The 27,801-nt window shown below is 49.2% G+C and overlaps 1 protein-coding gene across 1 annotated transcript; it reads right to left on the bottom strand.

The window, feature by feature from the left end:
• Positions 1-19,547: 19,547 nt before the first annotated feature.
• On the bottom strand, positions 19,548-26,209 carry NKX3-2 (NK3 homeobox 2). The gene is made up of 2 exons (XM_035103652.3): positions 25,338-26,209; positions 19,548-20,912 (listed from the first exon to the last, which is right to left on the bottom strand). Exons 1-2 carry the CDS (start codon positions 25,867-25,869, stop codon positions 20,365-20,367), a joined length of 1,080 nt encoding a protein of 359 aa, XP_034959543.3. The 5' UTR covers positions 25,870-26,209; the 3' UTR covers positions 19,548-20,364.
• Between the last annotated feature and the right edge of the window lie 1,592 nt (positions 26,210-27,801).

Below are 27,801 nucleotides of genomic sequence, written 5' to 3'. Positions count from 1 at the left end.
AGAGTTGTTAGGAGATCCCTATTCTGCTCACAGAACTACAGTTCCCAGAATTCTCTGGGAAGAGGGCTTGACTGTTACAACCACGAGATTGGTAACTCTCTGAGAGACTTTCCTCTATAGTCAATCTTTGTATGGTTAAACGATCAATTGTCTTTTAAATGTGTTTGTGAGAGGTGGGTTATCTTCTGTTTGTTTTTGTTGTGGATTTTGTGTTTTTATTTTGTATTTCTATACTGTAAACCGCCCTGTGATCTGTGGATGAAGTGTGGTATATAAAGTCAATAAATAGATAATAGAATAAATAAACAAACCCTTTGCACCCCTAGCCACCTACAGTTTCCAGGACACTTTGGGAAGGAAAGCCATGAGTGTTTAGGGTGGTATGAGATTGTCATAAACCTGTTAGGGCAGTTAGGGCCATGGTTAGGATTGCGCGGTATGCTCCGTTTCATTGACATGGTAGTACCCAGTGGGTTCCGAAGAGAGGTGTGTAGGATTCCATGTAGGGATTTATAAACCGCCTTTCCAGGCAGATCTCACCAAGCGACTTGACTTAAGATTATGACGACCATATGCAACGGCTTAAAAGGTGAAAAAAATGGAAAAGGAAACCGTTTTGCGCCTGTTTCTTCTACATTCCCCTCAGGACAACAACCGGTGCTAAAGACACCAGCTGCGATCCTAAACCCTCTCCAGCGTCAGTGGCAATGACGTCCATATGCCTGCACGTTTCGCTAGCAGATCTGTTTGACTTCTGCCGAACAGGGTTAGGATCGGGTTGAACGCCTTTCCTTTGAAATGGGTGGCGGTTCCAAGCAGGTGCTACAAATGAGGAATGGCGGCTCCTTTGGGGAAATTAAGGCGGAGCTAGCAATGCTGATTTGAGAAGAAGCCCCTGCGTGGACTACAGCAGGAGTGACTTCCAGGTAGACCTGCGCAGGATTCGGCTGCTAACGCCCTCTTAACCGGGAAGTGATGCATGGAAGTGAGAGCTGGACCATAAAGAAGGCTGATCACCGCAGAATTGATGCTTTTGAATTATGGTGCTGGAGGAGACTCTTTGAGAGTCCCATGGACTGCAAGAAGATCAAACCAATCCATTCTGAAGGAAATCAGCCCTGAGTGCTCACTGGAAGGACAGATCGTGAAGCTGAGGATCCAATACTTTGGCCACCTCATGAGAAGAGAAGAATCCTTGAAAAAGACCCTGATGTTGGGAAAGATGGAGGGCACTAGGAGAAGGGGACGACAGAGGACGAGATGGTTGGACAGTGTTCTCGAAGCTATGAACATGAGTCTGACCAAACTGCGGGAGGCAGTGTAAGACAGGAGTGCCTGGCGTGCTATAGTCCATGGGGTCACGAAGAGTCGGACAAGACTAAACGACGAAACAACAACAACAACAACAACCGGGAAGTAAGCTCCAGTGAACAGAGTGGGGGATTTACTTTGGCGTAAAAGCGCAAAGGCTTTGTGTAAAAAGGAAACGAAGCAAAACACCTCCACATTGGATTCGATGGGAAAGTTACAGACGCGCAACCAACGGGATTAAAAATTGTGTTTTGGTTTGGCTGGTTCTGTCCTGTCCTGTCCCGCCCCCGCCCCCGCTCCCCCTATCGGCATCCTTGGAAATGGGGTGTGCCAGTGCCCCATCCCTCCCGCGAAGGAGAAGCGAGAGGCAAAGATCAGCTCTATCGTTTGAGAATCAATTTAACAAAAAGAACGGCAGCTTCAACGATAGCCCTGGAGGCCAGCAGCAGGAACCAACGCTGATTTGCTCAGGACTCAGGAGTGTCGTTGGGTTTGGGTGAAATTTACTCTCTAGCAACGCTGTTTGTGGCTGTAATCCTGATTATAGGGTGACCAAGGGAATTTCTAGAAGTTGTAGCAAAAAGGAGCCAATCCGACTTAACACTAAGAACGGCCACCGGTTTTTTAGATAGCGCTTTGGAATTATCCAGCAAGCATTTAATTTTCGTTACATCCCTGCAGTGTAGGCCATCGTTATTGTTTCCACATTTTATATTGCAACGCGGAGGAAAAGGGAGACTAGCGCACCTGAGCCCAGTTGATGGCGCAGGTAGGAAGGCAACGCGTCACCTTATAGTTTATAGCTCAGTATTTCAACTTTTATGCTACGAAATAACGAGAGAACAATTCTAATAAAACTCGACCTCGTCGCCCCTCTGTCTGAGAAAAGCAAATCAAATGTTACAGTGTGCGTGCTTTCTCCTTTACCTATAGATAAATATGACTTTGTTTCTTAATATTCAGATCCTAACCCACGCCTGCCAATCGTTTCCCAAGGTCTTGCAGAGATATTTCCTGCCAAAAAACGAACAAACGGAAGCTTTCTTGTAATGAAAACCGCCTTGTGTATAGTAAGATAAAAAGGCGGTATACAAACTAAAAGTGACATGAAAATGAAATACCCAGAAAATGGCTAGTAGCGGGATTGTTGTTTTTAACCATCTGCCTTGATCGTAGCAGCCAAATCCTATGGGTGCCTTCACCCCTCCCTAATAAAATATTTGAGCGGGCCACCCCCCCCCCCCAAGTTCATAGGCATTGTCATTCAAATGCATTGCCGTTGTGATCCATAATGCGAGGAGGGGCTTACCTGATTCCCCCCCCCAATATTTTAATGAAGTTGGAACCCACCCCTGACCGTGATGAAGAGTTCTGGCGGACGCGAGAGCTTGCCCACGATTTTTGTGACATGTTGGTTCTCCTAGTAACAGGTCTTGCCGTAATACAGATTTTCGGGGCGTCATTTGTTTGCTTTCAACTGCACCGCCACCTGACACTTCTTCATATATGTGTGACAGCGACCGTTCCCGAATGGGCCGTCCTAAGCATCAGCAAACCCCGTGGAAATCAAGCTGGTGGGGACTGGGAGGCTTGGCAGCTAAGAAGTCACTCTGGAGAGCGTCCGGAGTTTCTTCGCCTGCCTCCCTTCACAGACCCGATACACACAAACCGTGAAATCCGGAGAAATTGGCCCGGAGCCTCCCGCGGGCTTTCGGAGAACAAACATCCGGATTCACAACCAGTTTAAAGAAGCCAAATACTCTGAAAGGAAGGTTATATGTCTGCCACGGAGGTCGGTCCAACTGGACCTTCCAACGGATGAAGTGATTTCATCCTTATTCGTCCATTCCAAATCTCTTCAGTTTGTTCTTCTTGCAGCGGATTCAGCTTTGAGTTCCACCACAAGGACCGTCAGCAAGAGTGCTGAGTTGCTGGGTCCCAACCCTCAAGGAGGCGTCCCACCAGAGTGCAAGCGCAACTTTTAGGAAGCAGAAGATGCAGCCCTAAGCAAACTTTCCCGGAACACAGTGGAACTAATTTCTGCAAGCCCCCTTGAGGAAATATATTGGGGGTCCGTATTTGCGTACCCTGACGGAGGCTAGGCGTGGCTGCAGACAGTCAGATTCCTTGACTGAAAAGAGAGAGAAGCGGTACGGGACAGATTATAGATCTCACCCGTAGATGTAGATATCAATGAGATGTGTAATATATCTATGCATCGGTGTCATCGTGCATAGTGTATATATGTACACACACACACACACAATCTATATCGTTCATGACCTATCACCTGGGGTTTAAGTCACTTAGGGAACGAATCTTTCGGATGCAGCCAATGTTTCTTTGCCTGCTGCCATTTGGCCTTGCATAAGATGTCAGATAAGATAAAATAAAATGTCTGAAACACAGACATTCACCAAATACAACCAAGCTACCAATTCACGTTCAGCATAAAAAGCATCGCGCGCGCACAGAACTTTCCAATGGTTTTTTCTGACTTAGTTCAAATGAGTGAACTGAGATTCTTTTGAAATCTGAATAGTTCAGTTTCCTGAAACGTAAAGCAGGCTGCTCGGTTAGAGCGTAAGCACCGAGGAGCAGCAGAGACTTCCCCCCGAAGCTTCCCCCCAGGGTTAGCAATGACATCGATGCACACATACAGAGGCTAGATGCGGGCGTTCGTGTGGCGCCTTAGCTTCCTGCTCGCAGGGAGCTGTGAGGTGGCATTCCTAAGAGCCTTCATTTGGAAGTAAACCCATCGCTACTGGCTCACCGGGCAAGCCCGTATGCATCTACTCAAAAGTAAATCTCATTGGATTCAACGGGTCTTACTCCAAGGCTTTGGTCTCGCCAGAACGTGGGCGATCCCGGTGCAACTGGAATCAAGAGCCGCTTCTCTTTGAACGCTTAACTGAGCTGAATTGCAGCCTAAAAAGTAATTAAACATGGTTGGTTGGTTGGTTGGTTGGTTGGGTAGGTGGGTGTGGAGAAGGAATTCGTCCAGGCTGGTTCTCTTTTGGTGGGGCCGAGAGTCTGCAGGGATTGTGTCGCGCCTCCCCCCACTTGTCTCCAGCGCCGTAGCTCCTCATATCTCCATTTGGGTGTCTGACCAAAACTCCCCCGAAAACCCTCATCCGCCCCACGCGCGCAGTCACGGGCCCACACCTTTTCTTGCTGCTCTCTCTGCCTTGCAAGCAACTGTTTTGCTTTGCAGCAGGCGTTGCCGGAGCTGGAGCGCGATAGAGAGCGAGCTCGCAGCTCGGGGATCTCGGGTTGCAGAGGAACAGGGGCTGGGTGGGTCTGTGGGATGCAAAGGGTTAAGTGCAGTCAAGTCACAACAATCCCTAGATAGTCCACTTGGAGGACTGAGGAGGAGGATATGACTAAGCGTAGTTTCCTCTTCCTTCACATGCAAATGAGTTGAGGAAGTGGCAGATAAATCCTGAAGGAAACAGCCATTTCCCCTCTCTTGGACCAGACCTCTTGGACTACACACATCTTAGTGAGTCTCTCCCTCAAGGCCTCCAGCCTAGAGAGAGAGATGAGATGGAGTCTCACTTCTTATAAGTGAACTTCACAATGTATATATTACCTTTTAACTAAGCAAGTCTACCTCTTGAGTGTGCTGTACCTCGAGATGCTTGTAAGTAAACATCTTTTATACTTTTAAGAGCATTGTGTTGTGTCTTTTCTTTTAAGAGGGAAAAAGGGGAAATACCAGGAAAATACACTTTATTTTAGTGGCTTAAATCAAGCCTGCGCAAACGTTCTTCTGCTGTGTATTTTGCAAAAGGGGAATGTTTTACTCTGCTAAAGTTTTGTGCTTGCTAGCGCAAGCGGGGATAGGATATATTAAACAATATCTCCTCATCCACATTCCTGAACATTCCCACAAAGGGTTATGGGCCCAGAGTTGCGTATTTTGTGTATTTTTGAAGGATTGATTTGGATTGTGATTTTGAGCTGTGTAGGATTTTTCTGTTAGAGTTTCCTGGTTGAGCACATGGTCTCTTTGTTCTGCAGTGTGCTTGGGGGATTAACTACCCCTCCCCTCCCTCAGAGTTTGCAGCACTGAGATAGCTCAGAGGTAGTGAAGATATTTTTGAGATTTGAGATTTTGATTTTGATTTTTGAAAGATTTTAAATTTTGGAAATTTTTGAAGTTTTAAGATGGCAAGCTCCAGTTTTGGTAGTGAGGCAAGACCAAGTTTTATGCTGCTGGATGACAATAATTTTGTGCAGTGGAAGCAGCGCATTTTAGTTTATCTTGCTGCTAGGCGTGTTCTGCAGGCCATTAAGGAAGAAAAGCCTACAGGAACCGATGCAGAAGCTTTAGCCAAGATAGAAGCTTGGAGTATTAAAAATGATGAAGCCAAGCACATAATTTTGAGCAGTTTGAGGAATGAGCATCTATCGATGATAGATTTTGAAGATGATGCATCTAAGATCCTAGAGGACATTGAACGCATTTATGCACAATCTACAGAGAGTTCCTATAGATACTTGTTGGATAAGTTACTCAAGTTGAAGATGAATTCTAGAGAAGAGTTTACAGAGCATTTTAAGAATTTTTCTGAGATTGTTCAAAGAATTGCCCTTACTCCTAGAGCCTTTGATGATGTGACTAAAGTAACGTTTATGCTTGCATCATTGGGACCTACGTTTGCTCCATTTAAAAGTATAATGGATCACACGAAAGATTTAAGTTTTAATGAGCTTATCAACCATTTAAGAGAGGAATGCAGAGATAGCCTTGATTCTCAAGAAAGGAATCCAAGGAGGAAGGATAGCAGCTATGCATCCAAGCATTTTGGAAAGTCCAGAGAGACATCTAGAGAAATAATTTGTTTTAAATGCAATGGGAAAAACCACATAGCAAGGAACTGCAAGGGTTCAAATGAGGATAAAGTTGAATCCCACCCCTCAAAACCACAAGGCGTTAAGAAGGGGAGTCATGAGCAAACCATGTTGATGCAGGAGAGGAGTCTAGCTGTCCAGAATCGTGAAAATAAGCGCAATAAGTGGATTCTTGACAGTGGAGCGAGTTCTCATTTCTGTTATGAAAAGGAGTATTTTAATGAGATTAATGGGGATGAAGCCTCTGAAATTGAGATTGCTGATGGCAACATTGTAAAGGCAATTGGTGCAGGAACTGTGAATTTGAAATTCAACGTAGATCATGAAACAATTAATACTAAGATAACTGAAGTTAAGTTTGCACCAAAGCTTAATTGCAACTTACTCAGCGTGTCCAGTTTGGACAGGAAAGGATTTAAAATTACATTTGAAAAAGGGCAATGTATTGTGACTAAGCATGATGAAGTTTGTGCTCAGGGCACACTAAAGGATGGTGTATATGAGCTTAATGTTTCAGAGAACCAGCAGAACCAGTCTGCAAAGGTGGCGCAACCAAGTCAAAAGGACGAAGGAAGTCTGGAACTCTGGCACAAGAGACTTGGACACAGAGACACCAACGTTATTCTGGAACTACAGAAAGGTGATCTTGTGAGAGGTCTGCAGGTAAAGCAAAGCAACACAAATACACCAACATCAAAATGTATTACTTGTGTTAGTGAGAAAGCAACTAAACCTTCTTTCCCACGTTGTGCAGAGAAGAGAAGCACTAAAGTATTGGACATTGTCCATACAGATCTATGTGGACCAATGAATGTATCTTCTCTAGGAGGTAATAAATATATTTTGATATTTTTGGACGATTTCTCGAGATTCTGCGTAGCATACTTTATCAAGGAGAAGAGTGAGACAGTGGAATTGTTCAGGGACTATCTTAACATGGTCAAGAACAAGTTCCAGCGAGCCCCTTCCATTTTAATGTCCGATAATGGTGGGGAATTTTGTTCACATGAGATGCAGGCCGTCATGGCTAGGGAAGGCATATCACACGTGACCACAGTTGCCTACACACCCCAACAAAACTCAATTGCAGAGAGGAAATTTAGATCCATTTTGGAAATGACAAGGTGCATGCTAAAGGAAGCTAACTTGTCACACAGGCTGTGGGGTGAAGCGGCTCGTTGCTCAGTCTATCTTCAGAACAGACTGCCCACAAAAGGCGCAGAGCGCACACCATTTGAACTTTGGCATGGAAAAGCCCCAAATTTGTCACATATACGTGTATTTGGAAGTTTGTGCTACTATCATGTGCCCAAGGAGCACAGACACAAACTTGATTCCAGAGCGAAGGCAGGGATCCTAGTTGGGTACGCTTCTGGAGGAAAAGGATATAGAGTCTTGGATCCGCAAACTGGCAAGACAAGTTCGCAGCATGTAATTTACTTCGATGAGCAAGGCAAAGTTGATACAAAGGACACTGCCATTGATTGTTCCAAGGAGCCACAGGATGAGGAATTTGTGATTTTTCCTTTTGAACCAATACAAAGTACTAATCCAACTTCTAGTGTCGTAGCACCCCCTATAGGTGACACCCGAGAAGACGTGGAGGTCCAGGCCCCTGGCAGCACCAGAGACGAAGATGATGACGAGCAGCTGTATGGGGATATGCCACTGCTGGAGGAGGATGAGGAAGCTGATGCGGTCGAAAGACCAGAGGTCAGACGCTCATCCAGAACCAACAGAGGTGTTCCACCATTACGGCTGTCCTACCTTACAAGGTCGGCGTCTCCACAGGAACCTTCCAAATGGGAAGAGATAGAGAGGATGCCACCAGATGAAGCCAGTCTCTGGAGGAAAGCTGCTCAGGAGGAGATAGATGCACTTCATCGGAACAGGACCTGGACACTCACAGAACTACCTCCTGGTAAGGAAGCAATTGGAAGTAAATGGGTGTTCAAGGTTAAAAAGGGTTCAGAAGGGGAGGTGCAACGCTACAAAGCTAGGCTTGTGGCACAAGGTTTTTCCCAGAAGTATGGAGAGGATTACGATCAAGTGTTTGCACCGACAGTTCGATACAGCAGTGTCAGACTACTTTTAAGTATTGCAGCATCTAAGCAAATGTCAGTTTACCATATTGACATTGCGACAGCCTTTCTTCACGGCGAAATTTCTGAGCAGATTTATATGAAGCAGCCCAAAGGTTTCATTAAACCAAATGAGGCACATCTAGTGTGCAAGCTGCAGAAAGGACTTTATGGTTTGAAGCAAGCAGCGAGGGCTTGGAACCAGAAACTCCATGAGATGCTGGTGCAGCTTGGGTACAAGCAAGGGACTGCTGATAAGTGCTTGTACACCAAACAAAGGAATGGACAGTTTTCGTACATTTTAGCCTTTGTTGACGACCTTTTAATTTCTACGTCAAATGAGAAAGACTATAAAGACATAGTCAAACACCTCAACAGGGAAGTAGAGGTCAAGGAACTTGGAAAAGTGAAATACTACTTGGGAATTCAAGTTGAGAGAGAAGAGGATGGATCGTTCTTACTCAGCCAAAGGCAAAAGATAACTGAACTGATTGAAAGCATGCAGATGCAGGACGCACACCCAGTTGCGACACCGATGGCCACAGACTTCTTGAAGAATCAACAAGGTTCGAAGTTGCTGCCAAACAACACGCAATACAGGTCAGCGATTGGCAAACTTTTGTATTTGGTTACCACATGCAGACCTGACCTGGCAAGTGCAGTGGGGATCCTAAGTAGGAAAGTAAGTTGTCCCACTGAGCATGATTGGGCTGGAGTTAAGAGGGTTGTTCGTTATCTAAAGGGAACCATGGACTGTAAATTAAAACTGCCAGCTGTCAGAGACCCTAAACTGCTTGGGTACACTGATGCGGATTGGGCTGGGGACAATAAGGATTATAAATCCACAAGTGGCTATGTTTTTATGTATGGGGACGGAGCTATTGCATGGGGCAGCTATAAACAGAAATGTGTAGCTTTATCGTCCACAGAATCTGAGTACATTGCGGCTTCGGAAGCTTGCAGAGAGATCCCCTGGCTGGATCAGCTCCTGAAGGACTTTGGCGTGCCAAGAACGGGACCTGTCAGCTTGATGGAGGACAATCAGAGCAGTATGAAGCTGACACAAAGTGAAAAGTTCCTTGCACGCACCAAACACATTGGGGTCAGGTACCACTACATACGCCAGGTGATCGAGGATGGACTTGTTGAAATGTGTTACTGCAACACTGACCAGATGACTGCAGATGTCCTAACAAAGCCCCTGCCAAGAGAGAAGTTCCAGGATCTTCGTGGCAAGCTGGGACTCTTGGGTGGTTGATTAAAGTTATTTATGTATGTTTTTGTGTATGTTGTGAATTGCCTGAGAAGGGGTTTGTGGGATGCAAAGGGTTAAGTGCAGTCAAGTCACAACAATCCCTAGATAGTCCACTTGGAGGACTGAGGAGGAGGATATGACTAAGCGTAGTTTCCTCTTCCTTCACATGCAAATGAGTTGAGGAAGTGGCAGATAAATCCTGAAGGAAACAGCCATTTCCCCTCTCTTGGACCAGACCTCTTGGACTACACACATCTTAGTGAGTCTCTCCCTCAAGGCCTCCAGCCTAGAGAGAGAGATGAGATGGAGTCTCACTTCTTATAAGTGAACTTCACAATGTATATATTACCTTTTAACTAAGCAAGTCTACCTCTTGAGTGTGCTGTACCTCGAGATGCTTGTAAGTAAACATCTTTTATACTTTTAAGAGCATTGTGTTGTGTCTTTTCTTTTAAGAGGGAAAAAGGGGAAATACCAGGAAAATACACTTTATTTTAGTGGCTTAAATCAAGCCTGCGCAAACGTTCTTCTGCTGTGTATTTTGCAAAAGGGGAATGTTTTACTCTGCTAAAGTTTTGTGCTTGCTAGCGCAAGCGGGGATAGGATATATTAAACAATATCTCCTCATCCACATTCCTGAACATTCCCACAGGGTCCTCCATTCTCGCCATTGTCTCGAGTCGAGGGCTTTTGGTCAGAGTTTCTCTGGGGATCGCTTTCTGTGGAGCGCGCCTTGTGCGAAGAAAGGAAGCGCCATCCGTCACCTTCGCACAGGCAATCCCCACCTCGCGACCAAAGCCTAGAGCGAGAGCGAGCGCTGGACGCTCTTAGTTTTGGGTGCGTTACCAACCTGAGAGAAGAGACAATCTGGCACAGCTGTCAACCTCCCCCCCCCTTTTTGCGGGAAACTCCCTTATTCCAAGCCACAGCTGTCAGCCTTCCCTTATTTTGCTGGAAATTCCCTTATTCCAGCGCCGTTTCCAGCTGCTATCCTGCATTGTTAGATATACCGTCCCCGGGACAGGTGAGGCTATTGCTGATCCCTTATTTTCAAATCCGAAAGTTGACAGCTATGCAATCTGGTTAAGAAGAAATTTCCATCCCCGACCCCATGGTTTTGGCTCCTCGCCTCTTCCCCAGGACTCTGCTACCACCACAGCCAGCATATTTCCCCTTGTTTATCTTTCATAGACCTCGCTAAAGGAAAAAAGCCAAAGGGCCCCCGTCACAAGCAACAAACAAACAAACAACGGGGTGGGGGGGCGACCAGCCGGGCCCGGTCCAGCGGCCGAAGGACTCAGAGCACCCGGGCTGCCGGCTTGCTCCTGCGCGCGACAGCAATCTGTTGTAAGCAGCCTCGAAGGTCGCTTATTCGAAAGGCGGAATAGGGATTTTCTAAGAAGCAAACAAACTCTGAAATAAGAAATCCTCTGAGTTGTTGGAAATCAATTAATTCGGACGCCCAAGCAGGTTTGTTTGGAAGCGTCACTGAAATCAGCGAGTGTGTGTGTGTGGTGTCTGTCAAGTGAGGCTTACGGTGATAAGCAAACCTATTAAAGAGTCCGTCTCGTTGAACTCAATGGGATTTGCTCCGAAGAAGCGCGCCCGAGAGCCAGCTGCAAATGCGTTTACAGCGGAGTGTCCGGCGTCCCTCCCCCTGACGTCAATGGGGTTGACAGCCTCATCCACAATCCAAAGTCAAAACGTTTGGATATATTTCAGCGGGGAAAGGAGAGGGAGAGAAGGAAGTGCTGTAGAGCCAATCGCTTGTATCTCCCTCTCCCTCTTTCTCGGGAGAAAATCTTCAACCCCACAAGAACCCAGCGACATGAATTAGATCTTGCAAGGGAGGGTAGCTTAGCTGCGACGGAGGGGTAAACCTGGGAGGCGGGATATTCACATAATGCTCTCCACACGAAACAACACCTGCACTTAGAAAACTAGCATGTCAGGGAGAAATTAGGCTTCTGTTTGCCTGACATCTGGTTTAATCATATGGGCTCCCCAACCTGGTGTTTCCCCACCTCAGAAATCAGTGGCTCCTCAGCGGGGACCCGCTGACGTTTCTAGCAAACACCTTTTAAGGAACGCGGCGTCAAAAAGGCAGATTCCCAGACAGATGGTCACACACTTCAGCCACGTTGCTGCAGCTATCCTTCTGATAACTCTATAAAGCAGAAAGGCTGGGCAGAGGAACTATCCAGACTGAGGGGAACGGCTTGCCTAATGCCACCGCTCCAGTCGAGGCTAGGGCCGGAGTTAAACCGGGTGGGGGGTTTCACCCATTCCTTCGAGATTTCAGAAGAAATTGGGGTGCAAAGCAAATATAGGAAGGCTGAGAATCTCATGCAGTCAGAAAGAAGAAATTCCTATTCACTGACTTGTTCACTTCCAAGAAAGCATACTGTATTTCAGATTAGATCATGGGATATTTAGGGTTGTTCCCTCAACCCTAAACACATACCGGTACAGTATATGCACGCGCCAATTCAGGATACTCAGGGAAGGTAGCGCTGCATCCCCCTGTTATCTATGGATTCAAGTGAGGTATTTCTCTATTTGAAAGTAAAATTATATATAGAATTTAAAAAAGAAAACAGTCGCTGTCCCGGCTTAGTAGTATTGTGGAGAATAAGCAATACCGGTGTTTTTTTACCTGTTTAATTAAATCAATGGAGGAGGAAGAGCATTTCCAAGGGAAACAATCCATGTACATTTAACTGGAAGTAAGCCCCACTGAATGCATTCGCGGAAGCAAGTGTTGGGGAGAAACAGAGAGAGTGAGGGACCTCCACGCGTCCTCAACTGTCTCTCTGTCCTTCAGTTCTCTAATTTAGCTGGATCTCTAATTTAGCTTTTGATCGCTTTTAGGAAGGAAGAGTGTTCAGCAGCAAGTATTTCAAGCCAGCTTTCAAGCTGTGTGTGTTAACTCTGTCAGCCAATTCAGCACCTACGGTACTTCGGAGTAAATAAGCACAGGTTGGGACTCCAGAGCAGCTGGGTTTGTTTGTCTTTTTCATGTTACTCATTCGAGAGAGAGCTCATGATGCAGTCCTTAGCGTCAAGAGCTCGCGGTGGTCCTGGACTTCAGACTGCAGGACCTGCGCTTTGGAATTTGCAAATAATGGAGAAGTTGGGGAGGTGAATCGTTTTCCTTGACCCGCTACTTTTCCACATGATAAAAGACTCTTTTCTTTTTCCTTCGGTTGGCGAGTACTGCACTCGGCAACCTGAACTGGTACTTGAGGCGGCGCCAGTTGTCACTTGGTGAGTCAACCGAATGTTTAAAATGGTGCTTAGCACGTTCCTTAGGAGTGATACATTTACTTCCTATCTATATCTCCATCTCTCGTTCTCTATGTATGTATCTATCCATCTATCTGTCTATCTATTATGAAACCAGCAGGTAACATACAGTGGAATTGGCTTCCAAGTCAACATGCTGCACGCATTGTACATATTTTGCACCGTAGCGGAAAGGAACGCTACTACCGATACCTGCCACAGTTTCTTCCCGACCCGGAAGCACAGGTGGCCCATTTAATCCCTTGCTAACCACCATCCATCAATTTAGATTCGGATCAGCCTTTTACACTGCTGTGCTTACCCACCCCATAGCCGCCACAGCCTCCCCATCCCGGATTTAGATGGTGGAGCTCCGTAGACGCTATTCCTTCCCTTCAGGAGTAGTTTATCTTCAAAGCGATGAAACGAAGTAATAAAGTCAGGAAAGGGTTACTGTGTTCTTGACCCACCTGTACTTGCAGGCAAATAAAAAACGCCTCCCCTGATTCTAAACACACACCCCACCTCGGATCTTCCCGCCATCGCATCATGGAAATGAATGAGAATCCTAATTTTATCTTACTCAGCTGACACTGCCTAGAATGGGGAGGGGAGAACTGCAGGGTGGACCGTGCTCGTTATTTGGGGAGGAGCCCTGTGCATTCAGGGCATTAGCAGGTGCCTTGCCGTGTATGGTTTACACGAAGCAGGAAAATACTAATATTTGGGACCTCCAGCATAAGCAGGTGACTCATCCGGAAGCCCCAGTGAAATAACTACGAATCAGAGGGCATGGTTGGGAGGTCGGCTCCTTCTGTTTAATTGAACAATAAATATCAGCTTCAATTTTTTTGTTTCATAATCGTAATATGCTTATATAAACCACCATATGCCAATGTGTTTATTACTCATAATAATATGCGAATTTTGATGCGAGCCTGATGCTGCGCTAGAAATTCCTCAAGAATCAACTGGCCTGGAGGCGGCCTGCCGTTCTCTTGGCGCTCTCTTGCAAGCGCCTGCCTCCCATTTATTTGCTCCGCGTTTCCCAGCCAGCGCCCAGGAAGGAAGGGGCAGCCGCCGTCGGATGGGCGGACGGGCCCCCTGGGCTCCCTTTCTTCGCCCTCTTTTCCTGTCTTGAAAGCGACCTGCTTCTGCGAAAACAACCAGAGAGGCCTCGGTGTTCTCGGGACAGGTGAAAACTGCGATTCCTGCACGCTTCGCTGGAAGGAAAAACATGTGTGTGAGACCCCCTAAGAACGTGAGAAGGCCCTCCCTGCTGGATCAGACCAAGGGCTCACCGCCCGCCCAGCATTCGGCCTCCCACAACGGCTGGGCAGATGCCACTGGAAAGTCCCAAGCAGCGAGCGCAGGCAACGGAGGAGAGCTTTCTTGGTTCTTCCCCCGGGCGCCTGCCTTCTTCCGCCTCCCAGAGGCAGCCTCCGCAGCCTCTTAAGAGAACCATCTGAGGGACTCGTGTGCTGGACTAGGAGATGGAAGACCAAGGCTTTCATCCCACTCGGCCCCAGTCGCTCAGCCTAACCTACCTCACAGGGTCGTTGTGAGCCCCTTGGAGGAAAGGTGGCGATAGAATCGTATTGACAAATAAATAACAGAATAGCCTCTTTCTTTGTTATATCTCGTGGAGTTTATTTTTTTAAAAAAAATATTTATTAAAATTTTATAACTTATCTCGTGGAGTTTAGAGCCACGTTCAAGAGGGGGAAATAAATACGCAGTATCTGCTATCTTTCTCTCTTTCTCCTTACCATGATTCTCTAACCCTTTATGGCGTTGTCAAATAAGTGTTAGCCCTCCCCAGCACAAATATATCCTCAAACAAATGGGTCGAACCCTAAAGTCTTATGATGCAACCCAGACCCCATTCCAATCCCCGGGGCGCTGCCACCCATCTCGGCGGAGGTGCCCTGTCCGTTAAGGGAGGCTGGAGACACTCCTTTCATTTGCAAGAAAACGGCTCCGTGAGACCTAATCGTACTTGGAGGAATAAAATATGCCACGGGATGTTGCCGCTCCTGTTTCCTGAGTTCAGAGTAGGCTATCATAAAGCATATGAGTTGGTGTTTTGGTTTTTTTTAACATAAAAGTAAGAATTTGCTTTTTTTAAAAAAAAAAAGATGACTCGGAGGTATCGCTTTGGTGGCAGCGGTTGTTTTTAAATCGGAATGAATGTTGTATTGAAAATAATTTGTTTGACTCGGTAATTAATAAATAAATAAGGCTTTTAATGAACTGTTTTCGGTTTAATTGGGACCTGGGTTGAGCTGTAAATGTCACTAGTGACTGTGATGGGAGTTAACTATTATTAGCAGTTGAAAGACGGAGTAAACATGACCCTATCAATACAGGGTTTCTTACACACACACACACACACACGGGCTTCAATAAGGAAAACCCTGTCTTCAGCCTTCCTCGTAGAAAAGAAGCCGAGAGGATTTAAATGTGCTTCTTTGCAGCCAGATCGTGCCCATGGCAGCAGACCCTTCTTAACCTGTGCAACACCTTAGAACAAATGAAAGGCGTGCGGGACCGGTTGCTTTTTTGTGGGGCGGGGGGGGCAGTGTTTAAGGGCAATCGTGACTCCCCTCCTCTCCCAACGGCCTACAATGCCTGCTCTTCCTTCCGCGGCCAGAGCTCTGAATGTCTCAGGAACTTTTGCCCGAGAGAAGAAGTCAAACTGGGGCCCCTCCTGGGGGAGTCAAAACACAAATCTCCCCCACCTTTGCCCACAAACAGATCCTCAGGGTTGTCCCTCTGAACGTTTCCCCAATGGGGAGTGGCAAAATTCAGACTGAAAGCAAATCCAGAGGCAAGAAGAGAATCCTCCCACTTCCTCGGAGCCCCAAGACAAACTCTCCCTCTCACCCAGAGTCTTGACTTGACTGACTCTCGAGTCAAGCCTGGTGGAAGTCCGAGAAGGAAAACACAGCATTAAGAAAAGGAAAGAACAAAAGCCAAAAGAGGCGGGGTGTATGGAGCCGCTCAGTAGTTAAGAGAACCCCATTTACTTGGCTATAAACCCCGATCCCTCTTCCCTGTGCTCCAGAGCCAACTCTTTCCGCTCCAGGAGGTCGGCGGCTCCCAGCAGTCCGTAGATAACAGATCTGGACTGGTGAGGCTTCCCCGGCCACCGCCCTGTCCAGCCCTGGAAGAAAGTTACCCCCCCCCCGGCTGAATGATCTTGAGCGGTTATCAGGATCACAGCCTTAACAGGGGCCGAACTAGTAACAGGACGTAATTACGCCGATTTCACGACTCTTAATGATTTATTTGCGTCTCAAGAACGCTGCTTGAAGCCTCGCCGTTTTGCCTCCTCAACGCCTCTGGAAAAAGAGCGCAGATAAAGATGGAGAGGGGAACATTGTTTTTTTTCTTTTTAGTGCAAAAGGCCGTTGGCCTCACAGGCGGACTTAGACTGCCGCCTTCTCACGGTTTTGCGATTCAGCTCTGCGGCCAACACAATGCGGATCTTGCCAAATGCTTTTCCTAGAACCTCTGCGCGGTGTATTCTGATAAGAACACAGCAGGCTGCCTGGTAAAATGGTCACCGTCCTGAGTGCGGTTCTCCGCAGTCACACGCGGGCCCCGGCCGCAGCAGATCAAAGTGAAAGTATGGATAGCAGCTCTTCGACAAGGCAATGCATTCCAGAGCCTATAGCACCATGTTTAGTCCCCTGCCTTTTCACTGATTAATATGGTAGTTATCTTACCAAAAGCTCAAAGTAGGCACATTTTTGATATATAATAATAATAATAATAATATAACAATTTATTATTCATACCCCACCCATCTGGCTGGGTTTCCCAGGGTGGCTTCCAACAGAAAAATGAAATAAAATAATCTATTAAACATTAAAAGCCTCCCTAAACAGGGCTGCCTTCAGATGTCTTCTAAAAATCTGGTAGTTGTTTTCCTCTTTGACCTCTGGTGGGAGGGCATTCCACAGGGTGGGTGCCACTACCGAGAAGGCCCTCTGCCTGGTTCCCTGTAACTTGGCTTCTCGTAGCGAGGGAACCGCCAGAAGACCCTTGGCGCTGGACCTCAGTGTCCGGGCAGAAGGATGGGGGTGGAGACGCTCCTTCAGGTATACTGGACCGAGGCCGTTTAGGGCTTTAAAGGTCAGCACCAACACTTTGAACTGTGCTCGGAAATGTACTGGGAGCCAATGTTCAAGACTGGTGTTATGTGGTCTTGGCGGCCACTCCCAGTCACCAGTCTAGCTGCCGCATACTGGATTAGTTGTAGTTTCCGGGTCACCTTCAAAGGTAGCCCCATGTAGAGTGCATTGCAGTAGTCCAAGCATGCACCACTCTGGAGAGACAGTCTGCAGGTAGGTAGGGTCTCAGCCTGCTTACCAGGTGGAGCTGATAGACAGCTGCCCTGGACACAGAATTGTTATTAAAGGAATTGCAAGAGAACTGAGGATATGATCAAAAAAGTTGCCTGTAACTGGTTAAAATATTACGGTATTTACTTTCCCGTCCCATTCCTTATAAGTCACCAGTACTTTGGGTGAAAAATAGCTTGAAAAACCAACATTCCTGCCCTTAACTCGCAGCAGCACGGATTGAAATTCCCTTCTACGATTTAACCCTTCTCTTCTCCATAAATCAGATACAGCTTTCTGGCCTAATCCCTCGTGTATGTTCGGTTAAGTAATCCACACCGAGATCAAGGGGATTTATCAGCATTCAGTGTGCTCAGGAATTAGGATCGGAACCGTAAACTCAATAGGACTTTCTTCCGAGGAAACACGCATAGGATTGCGCAGCTAGCTGGTTATTTCCCCACTTAAAGCTTGCAGCGCAAGGATTTTGAACCAGGAGGGGTTAAGTCCGCTCTTGCGGAGATCTGGTGGATCTGAAACCTCTTGGGATAAATGGCAGTGAGAATCCTTACTCTCCGAAGTCGAGCTCCCGCCTCTGACGCTCTAGGGATGGCGAGAGACACCCAGGGCTCTGTCATGGGCGTCTTTGCACGCAACGAAACCGTCCAATCCCCGGCTCAGCTGCGGGCACAACAATCGCTCTCCGCGAGCGGGCCGCGCTCTTCCCGCAAATGCATTCCCCTGGTGCTTAATTATGGAGGAGAGAATCTTAGCATTGATGGGGCTGGAGCAGGAATTCGTTCAAAAGCTGGAAGCTTCCCACCAAGTGACTCTTCAAGGGTGGTTGGGTGTGTACACACACACACACACACACACACAATGAGGGGGGGGAGGGAATGGCGCACCTGCGCCCACACGCACCCACAGAGGATGGTACCGGTATTTGTTATGGACCGCGCTTATTAATACATCCCCTTGTGCTAAGAGAAGCAGCATCCATTATACCCCCTGCAATGAAGACGCTCGCTTGGATGCTTGTCAAAGGACTTTCACCACCAAGAAAGAAAGAAACCCGGTACAATTGCCTCACTGTTTAAATGGCAATGAATTCTTCAGGGCTAGCCCCTGTTGGGCCGACGTGTGGGACGCGTCGGCGCTTTCCCGAAGCTAATAGGCAAAACCCAAATAGCTGCCCTTTGGCCTCAGTTGCTGAGATGATCTCAAGCACAAGTTCTCTCAGGTGTCTCTATACCACACATTTCCGCCACCCAGCAATTTGTGTAGACGTGCGTCGCGTCCTCGATCGGAGTCTGCCCGTGCCCCGTTTACTCAGGACTTTTTCAGCTATTGTGAGCCGAGATGCGAAAAGAAACCTTTCACAGCTAGCTAACCTCAGGAGAAACGCAGCCCCCCTCTCCCTCCCTCCCTCCCTCCACCCCCTCTCTCGTGTTTGTGTGTGTACAGTGGGAGGAAGAGGAAGAGGAAGCAGTTTAGGAATCTAAAGCTATAGGCCTACTGTATATAAAATCTCGCTGTCTGAACCCTTGACGGTGGCACCCGGTTTCAAAACAAGGATGCACAGAGACTTGGGCAGCCCATCCTCTTTTCATAGGTGCTCTTACCCAAAGGTTTGCAAGGAATGGATTAAGATTATTGTTAAATTTATTGCCCGCCCTTCATCAGTAGATGCCAGGGCGGGTTACAATGATTTAAATTTTAGAATTAAAAACAGTTAAAACAGAGCACAGTAACACACACACACACACACAGTGCCGTCACAGAAGTAGGGTGGGCGTGAAAACACAGGCCTCGTGAATAAAGAGATTGGCACTGCCGTTGACTTTGCTATGGAAAATGGAAATAGAGTCACAGCGGCAGGCGATGTGGTGGCATTCAGTTGAATGATCCACAACCCAGAAAAGACGAACTTCACTGTGGGGGAAGGTTGGTAGAATTCTACACTTAATGGGCCCGAACCAAACTGGTGGTGGCATTCAGTTGAATGATCCACAACCCAGAAAAGACGAACTTCACTGTGGGGGAAGGTTGGTAGAATTCTACACTTAATGGGCCCGAACCAAACTTCGTTAAGCACCTACAGATTAAATCTCAAGCAGATCCGGGTTAAAGGTCACATTGTCATGGGCCGAACTTCTTAGCGACCCAAATTGAACACGTTTGTTTCCGAGCCAAGGAAAGTGAAGCCATAACCTATCATATTTACTCGGAACCAGGTTCCACTATATTCATTGCAGGGCTAACCCCCATATAAAGTCAAGTTACATTTCGCTTGCAGGAATCACACCCAGCAGCCTTCACCCAGGAAAGGGTCCTCTAACTAATTTTACTCGGTGGTAAGTCCGACTGGGCCTGAGAATCAAGGCCAGCCGTAGAAAAAGGAGACAATAGTCAGGAGTTAAATTGAACTTTATAAATTAAAAAAAGAATAGGTACAGGGGAATGGATTAACAAACAAATATTCACAAATCTCTCTGGCGTCCACCAGAGAGAATGACAGCGAGGCAAAGAGACACGAGAAGGCACTGAATAGTATTGAAACTCCCTTTAGAGGGTTCCCACCCCACCCCCGCAAGCCCGACTAAAATATTCACATTGAATATAAAAATAATTATCATAATAACAACAATTTAATACAACCGCAAAGTGCTAAAATATCAACTCTCCCAAATCCTCTCCATCATCGCCGCGAAGAAACCGGGCGCGATCCAGCGGGAAGTTACCCAGCGGCGCAAGGCCCATGGAAGTAAGTGAATGGGCAGGCGGCGGCTCCTCCGTTGCCCAAGTGGGCCAGTTCGCGCCGGAGAACTTCCGGCGGGGTTGCGCCAAGGCATAAAATAGCTTTGGATTTATTTGCGCTGTTCTGGGGTGCGTGTTGGGCAAAACCTCACCCTTTTGCCGCCTCGAAGAAAGAGATGGGTGGAGCGGAGGCTGCCTTATATTCATCCAGCCCCGTCGGGAAGGCTCCACTGGTTTCGCTGGAAGACCAAAAAACATGTGGCAGGGGCAGGGCAGATGAAATAATGCTGTTCTTTGGGATTCAGAGGCAGCGAGTCAGCGTGCAGTTCTCCTCTGCCCATGCTCCCCGCACCCCGCCTGCCCTGCTCCCCGCACCCGCCCTCCCGCTCTAGTCCATTTGCCTTAGTCCGAAACCACGGCTCTTAATCCAGCCTGGATCGAGGGCAGGGAGTCCCCGTCACTGCGTGGGTCACTGCGTGGCCCCGGCGGCCGCAGCGCAGGCGGAAAGAGCCCAGCTCGGTAGGCAATAATAGGGGTAATAGTAGGATGGCTGGAGGGAGAGGAGGGGCGGCGGCCGGAGGACCTCGCCCGGGTGATACTGCCTCTGATCATCACGGACTAGCACCTTGACAGCCACTTTCTTGGCGGCCGGCGCCGAGGACAGCAGATCCGCGGCCAGCTGGCGCCGCTTGGTCTTGTAGCGCCGGTTCTGGAACCAGATCTTCACCTGCGTCTCGGTGAGTTTGAGCGACGCGGCCAGGTCGGCGCGCTCCGGCCCCGACAGGTAGCGTTGGTGGCTGAATCGTCGCTCCAGCTCGAAGACTTGCGCGTGGGAAAAAGCCGCCCGGGAGCGCTTCTTTCGCGGCTTCGGAGCTGCCGTCGAAGCGGTCATCGGGGCCGAGCCGGACCCAGCTGCTGTTGCCACCGCCTCGTCTTCCTCTGACAGGGCCTTGGAGTTCTTACCGCCACCTCTGCTGTCGCTCTGCTCTTCCTCGAGCTCGTCAGGATGGCTGCGATCTGAGAGAAACAGGGTGGAGGCACAAACAATCCAGAATCAGAAGAGGCGGGGCGCTGGGGGACCCCCCCAAAATGCCCTCGCCACCCACACCCGACTCAAACTGGAGCGCACACTGCGGGGATCCCACTGTCGTCTTTTCAAAGGTTCGCACCCACAGGCAGCACCCCAGGCAGGGGCGACGTTTCGGATTTGGAGAGGCACAAAGGGGTGGGGTATTTGTCAGAGAGAGGCAGAGAAAAGCACATTTCTCGTGTATGTGTGTCACGCAGAAACACACAGCACACACACATTTTTAACTTGCACATCTCAACTCAGTCCTCTTCTTTGTGCCTTTGAAATGCCCACCCAATGACCCAGTCTCATTCGAGAGTAAATCACAATAGTAACACGGGCTTGGAACCAGAGTTGGCCAGAAATGTAGGATCTTCTGAGAAACACTCAGAAAGCATGGAGAGCCGAAGCCCGTTTGATTCGAAGTGAGCCCGAAGTGAGCCTCCACTTCGCCCCTTCGCTAGCACCTCTGCTTAGGACGAGCGACGGAGCCCTACTGAGCGACATTCCGCGCCTGGAAACACCCAACGCCCAGGACTGTGTTTTGTGGTTCGCGGCCACCCTTCCCGCCTCGGATCCCACATTACGCTTGACTCTGAAGGAAACAGGATTCGGATCAAAGGCCGCCGGCCGTCGTAAACCACAGTCGGTTGTCAGCACCCCAGTAAATAAAGGGGGAAAATGCCATTTCAAACAGCTTGCGTCCCTTGACCCCGAGAGACTTGCTTCGAAATAAGCCCGCCTGGACGCAAGGCTGTCGAAGGCGGGCGGCGGTCTCCGGAGTCCGGACGGCTCCCTTTTCGCTTTCAGGGAGCAGGCTCCAGCCGCCCTATTTTCATTTGGGAAAAGAGCCTAAGGCGACCACCCTATACGAGACTCACTCGGCCTGGGATTAAACCTCATTGCATTTCGACAGACCATCCAAGCGTATACTGTATAAGGATTTAAGCGGAGCACCGCCAGACCAGGCGCTTCGGGGGAAGCCTGGAGTGACCCGTCTGGGGTTCTTCCCTTCCCACTGAGGGCAACGGGAACATGCCGGAGGTGTTTGGCCTGCCGGTCACGAGGCCCTCAGAAGTGTGGCTGGAGGAAGGCAGGAGAGAGAGGGGGCTCGAACAAGGACCTCGAAGGGGCGCCGCGCAAGACCTCGCAGAGGGGCTTGGGGAACCCGCTCTCGAGACTATTTCGCCTCACACACGCTTTCTGTCCGAGCGCATCCTGCAAGGCGTTTTATTCGTTCTCTGCTCAAGTGTTTAAGGATGGCGCCTTACCGTCGATGCTGGATTGCTTTTTTCACTGGACGGCATTTCAATTTGTTTCATTACAAACTGGCAAGTCGCGTTTGCTTTGTCGTCAAAAAGCGGGATATAAATACTGACACGGAGTTGGGCCGGGTCCCTGGCTCATCCAGGAAGGAGGCAGACCCCGGAACCAGGAAGGACAGGGACCCACGAACTGGCGGGCAAAGGCTATGCATCCCTGCCGCCTCCCCTACCCCGCCAAAGAACTCGTCCCCCGCCCAATTGTTGGAGTCTTGTCATTAATATACAGTTATTTTCCTTTGAGATCCTAACATATGGGATGTAACTTCACACCTAGACATATACTCTGTCCCTTCTGTGCCCCCCCCCACCCGCACCCGCAGTTTTATCTGGTGCTGCCTCTGGAGTTAGGAGGGAGGCTCCTGCAGACCGACCGAGAGCCTGCAAAGCAAGGAGGAGGGGGAGGGGAGGAGGAAGGCCTCCTTCGGGAATCCCTCCCAGGGGACACCCGATTCCAGTCTCAGTGAGACACCTGTCCTCCGCCCTCGCACGCAAAACGGGGCTGGGGTGGGTGGGCTCCACCTACAGCACAGCGCCAAATAGAGGTCACCCCCCCACCACACCCATCGAGTTCAGTGCAGGGTGGAGAAAGACTTTCTCTTTCACTCACGCATTAAAGTCGGCAACTGGATTCTTGCGGAGTTAGGAGAGAAGCCCCAGTCCCGGTGATCCGGCAGGAGTTCCCAGTTGGCAAAACCAGGCAGGGAAAGGCTTCGGAGAGCCGAGCCCACTCAAGACCACTCCACATCCGGCCACAGGCGTGAAAACCCAAAACAAAGCAACGGCGGTGGGCCTGGAAGTATTTAGAAGGATCTGCGTCTGTGTTTTACACGGGAGTAAGCAGCACTCTTGGGCTCGTCCCCAGGACAGAGCGCAAAATATTGTAGCACAAGTGGTTTAAATGGTAGCAGCTGAATTCTTGTTTTGTTTGACATTGCGAGTCTCAATACGGATTAACCGAAGTATTTTGAGCTGCGTTGATCTTAAAATCGTGCACAGTACTACGTAGGGCTTAATGAGGTTGTGGATCGGACCGACAAAAGTATCCCTTACACAAAATTTAATCCGGTTTACGTGATTGCAAATCCTGGAACTGCGCAACTGAAAAGGGATTTTAGCCGCCTCCCGCAAATAAATATCATTTGCTTGCTCTCCGACTCCCACTAATCTACGGCGGCGGCTGTCCTCCCCTTCTCCCCGTGGCAATGGATCCTCATTCAGAGGCGCGATCCTGCCTTATGAAAGCTACACACCAAAGCTTACATTAAAAAAACGAAAACAAAAATTTGGGACGCAAGGCGGCGAAGTTAAGCGCTGGAGTTCCACGCAAAAGTCTGAAGTATGCGCGCATCTCTGCTTAAGAACTGACTAGGCTCGAAAGCCCGCAGCTTGGGCTGGATCGCGGGATTACTGCTCTTGTTTTTAGGGCTATTATTCCCGCCCTCAAGGCTGAAATAAACTTGCTTCTCCTCCGTTCGGACGTCCGTTCCCGCGGGTCCTTTTGCTCCCAGACCTCCCCGGGCCTGCCAGGGTTGGGAATGTAGCGCCTTGGTTCTTCCGCAATGGCCACCAAGCGCCCCTGAAGGCTGGGAAGCTCCCTGGAGTAAAGCAGCCCTCTGCATGGTTTCCGGAGCAGGCCGGAAGGAACAAATTGACTTCTTCTTTTTTGGGGGTGGGGTGCGGCTGTCGATAATGGCTCTGCCCCGAAGATGCTGCTTCTCCAAGCAGGCAAGGTGCCCTATAGCACGGCCCCTCCCTGGCACGTGGACGAGGAACCGGGTCGCTATGTAAGTGGGTACCAGGCAGTAGGACTCCCCGCCCCGGATTTTGCCACCGAAATCGCATCCTTTTGGATCGCATCCCGAAGTCTGGGGTTGAGGAAAAGAAGAGACTCGCCGCTTTCAAGCGAAAGTCTAAGAGGCTCTAAGCGAGTTGCTCTCTGGGACAGAGGGCCTGCAGCCTGCTTCCAGGTCCAGGGCCTACAGAATATGGCGAGGGGGGACTGGGAGTAACAGAGGGTGATGGACATGGACTCACTCGTCTAGCCTAATGCTGCAGTCTTATCTGTACCCGCTTAACCCCATTGAACTGAACGGAAGCAATTTCTGTATAGGATTTCTGAGTATGCTTCTGCTGTAGACGAATTAAGTGAAATACTATGGATTAAAAAGAAACAGATTTCTATATAATAAAGTTGGGAATGGAGTTCGGGAAGGTGTGTGCGCGTGTGTTTGCAGGAAGAGACACGGACAAAGCAAAAAGGAAAATAAACAAATAAGTTGCAACTTTATGCTCCAGAGTTTTAAAAGCAACTCGCTTTACATGGGCTCTAAGCTTTGAATAACCAAGGCGCTGAAAGGTTTCACTTAAAATGTAGCAAGGTGCGAAACTTGAAGATCGTGGCCCATTTAATTAATATTTTTAAAGAGTTCTTTCTCCTTTGGGCGGCGGGGGGTTGTGGCCTTGAACATCAATACTCTGCTTGTAACATTGAGGTGCACTATTTAAACAAAGGCAATCGAAAAATACACTTAAGCCTTCGGGACGAGAACTACTGTAAAACATGCACGGCGCTTTCTATGGAGAAAGCAGTAAAAAACATGACTCCCTGGGCCGCAAACTGGAAGGGTCCAGAATTTTGTGGCCTCAGGCTCAGCCCGAGTTTGTCCACCATGAGCAGCAGGAGAGAGTGAGGCGCAGTCAGTAGTGCTAAATTCTCCATCCCATTCGTCTCCATTCGGACTAATAGCGCACTCTTACGCGCGTGCATTCGGGACCAAGTCTAAGTACACTGCAGTGGGCCATTGCAGTGTGCAAAGGACTGCGCGTTAAAATAGTAGTTGGATAGTGCCCCTTACGGAATGTGCCCTAGGGTAGGGATCTTCTGAAAGGCCGCTCATAGTGGAACTCTAAACCGGCCCTAACAGACTGGCGTCTCCAGATCAGTGGGGCAGATTCGTTCCTTTGGCACACGGAGGGTGCCATTCTCTGTTAACACGGATTTCAAGAGTGCAAACTCCACCCTGGGACTCCCGCGTAATCTCTGCGTACCTGAGATTCGGGCTGAGAGCTCAATGTCGCTGAGACCCTCCGGGGACCGTTCCTGGAGCTCCTGTACCGGCGGCTCCCTGCCCGAGCCCTCCGACAGCGATCGGGCGCCGGAACCAGAGGACTGCCCTTCTCGTGGCCTCAGAGAGGCCGCGGGCGATTTGCTGCCGTCCTCCTCGTCGTCGTCCTCCTCCTCATCGTCGTCGTCCTCCTTGTCGCCCTCTTGCTCCTCGCTCAGGACCGAGTCGGAGTCCCAGACGGCGAGTCCGGGAGCCGTGGAAGTCGCGGGGGCCAAGGCAGAGGCAGGCTGGTGTTGGTGCAGAGCTGCGGCGAGCGCTGCGGCTTCGTCGCCGAAGAGCCTCCAGCAGCAGGCGGGCGCCACGTCGGGGCTGGCGGAGGCGCCCCCTGCGGGCGACGGCGGCGGCTGCAGTCGGCCTTGCAAGAAGCTTCGCGCACTCCGCTCTTCCTTTTTGTTGAGGATGGCCTGGATGGAGAAGGGCGTCGGGGCAGGGGTGCTGCTGCTGCGCACCGCCATCGGTCTCCGGCCCCCGCCCCTCGCCCGCTCCTAAGGCGCCTTCTCCAGCGGGAAGCCTCCCTTCAACTCGACCAGCGCATCGCCTCTCCTCCTGCTGCAGCAGTGCCGTCGGGGCCCCTGGGCGTCCTGCTCAGTCTTCCCATAAAGAACCCGGCAGGCGTCGGATCTGCCTGGTGCGCCCGCTCGGCCGCCCGCCCGCTCGGCGCGGCTCCTCAAGCTCCGGCGCGCCGGTCCCCCCTTGGCAGGCCCTCCCCGTCGTTCCCCCTCCACCTCTGTTTCTTTCCTCTCCCCTCCTCGGCCTTTTTCTTGCGAGCCCAGCTGTCATTCCTCTCCCGTGAGTGACAGCTCCCGGGCCCGGCCTTTCCCATTGGGCAGGGCTCTGCCCTGGGAGCCGCCTGATTGGCTCTCACTGCAGCCCGAAAAAGTTGTTAATTTTTTCCAGGCAAAGCGATCTGGGCGCGAGTTGGGGGTCCCGGCCCAGCTCTGGCCGTTAACCCTTTCCCAGCCGCGCCGCCGCGCGGTGGCTTCGCTACCTTTCGCTCCGTGAGAAAACTATTAACTGCAGCTCGCTGTGCTCACGATCCTGTACTCGCTGAACTTCAGTGAGACATACTCCTGAGTAAGCGGCGAAGGGACCCGGCTGTCAAACTCCGCCGAGGGAAACGTCTTTTGCAAAACGAACCAATCGCGCGCGCGGGGGGGGGGGAGATCTGTCTCGAACCTGGGGAAACTAATGGAAACCGTTTAATTTCCCCCTCCAGTCGAGTGCAATATTTTTTCTAGATTGCAAACATTTTCTCTCCCTGTGTAGTTTTTAAATGGTTGATTTAATGTATTTCTGTATAACCCCACCTCGGATTTGCAGTTAGGTGCTTCGATATTGAGATGATGGGCCTTAAAATGTTTTCCTGTTAGACAATTTTATCAGATGAGGTCAGTTTTGTCGTGGCGATGATGTTATATCAAAGATGAATTTCAGTGAATTATTTTTAATCAGTTTTGCGACAGCTATTTTTCCTATCATGGATAGATGATAGATAGATACTGTATATCCTTCCAGCATGGTATTCATTCGTTGCATCTGAAGCCCCTGCTAACATAGTGAAAGGAAAAATTTACTATACAGAGATCATTAACTGGACGCATCATTAGTAATCAAAGAGAGTCTTTGATTAGCCTACAGTGGTACCTCTGGTTAAGAACTTAATTCGTTCCGGAGGTCCGTTCCGTTCTTAACCTGAAACTGTTCTTAACCTGAAGCACCACTTTAGCTAATGGGGCCTCCTGCTGCCGCCACACCGCTGGAGCACAATTTCTGTTCTCATCCTGAAGCAAAGTTCTTAACCTGAGGTAGAGGTACTATTGTAACCCGAGGTACCACTGTATTGATAATTCATTACAAGGCCAATAGAGAAGGAACAAATCTCGCTCTTCCTTCTTCGTGGAAGCATGGAAAGCGTCATCTGCAAGCCGAAGAAAACTCCGAGTCCTGCGTTACCTTAAAGGCCAACAAACTTAGAGCGTGATCCGCATTCCTATGGGTGAAATTAAGAGCAAGTTCTCACGCTGAAACCAATGGGACGCAACTTTGAGCTCGGCTCTGGCAGCATTGGGCCCTAAAGTAGCCGGAACCTGAGCTTTCGTAGTAAGATCTTGTAAACCAATTAAAAAATAATAATTCTTAATGTAGCACGTATGGCGATGGCTTTCCTTCTTTACATTCCCTGGAGACGCAGCTCTTCTGTTTCCCATTCGCAACCCGGGGCAGCTTGACGACGACTCTCAGAGAACTTTCCAAGTGTGTCGAGAACACGTTACGAGAAAGCCAGCGTTGAAATAAAGTGATCTGGTTCCTGGGAAAAATGCTGGTTTCGCTTGCTTCAGCTGCCCAACATTTCTCAAAATATGCAACCATTCTCCAGCGCTTGTTGC

This window comes from Zootoca vivipara, chromosome Z1 (assembly GCF_965207765.1).
Source record: "Zootoca vivipara chromosome Z1, rZooViv2.hap1.1, whole genome shotgun sequence".
Lineage (NCBI taxonomy): Eukaryota > Metazoa > Chordata > Lepidosauria > Squamata > Lacertidae > Zootoca > Zootoca vivipara.
This window is presented reverse-complemented; position numbering and strand designations above follow the sequence as displayed.

Excerpts from the sequence above, each read along its gene's own strand:
- NKX3-2 (XM_035103652.3), bottom strand. The coding sequence starts at position 25,869 with ATGGCGGTGCGCAGCAGCAGCACCCCTGCCCCGACGCCCTTCTCCATC. Across the intron at positions 20,913-25,337 it reads GCTCTCAGCCCGAATCTCAG|ATCGCAGCCATCCTGACGAG; the intron begins GTACGCAGAGAT and ends TGTTTCTCTCAG.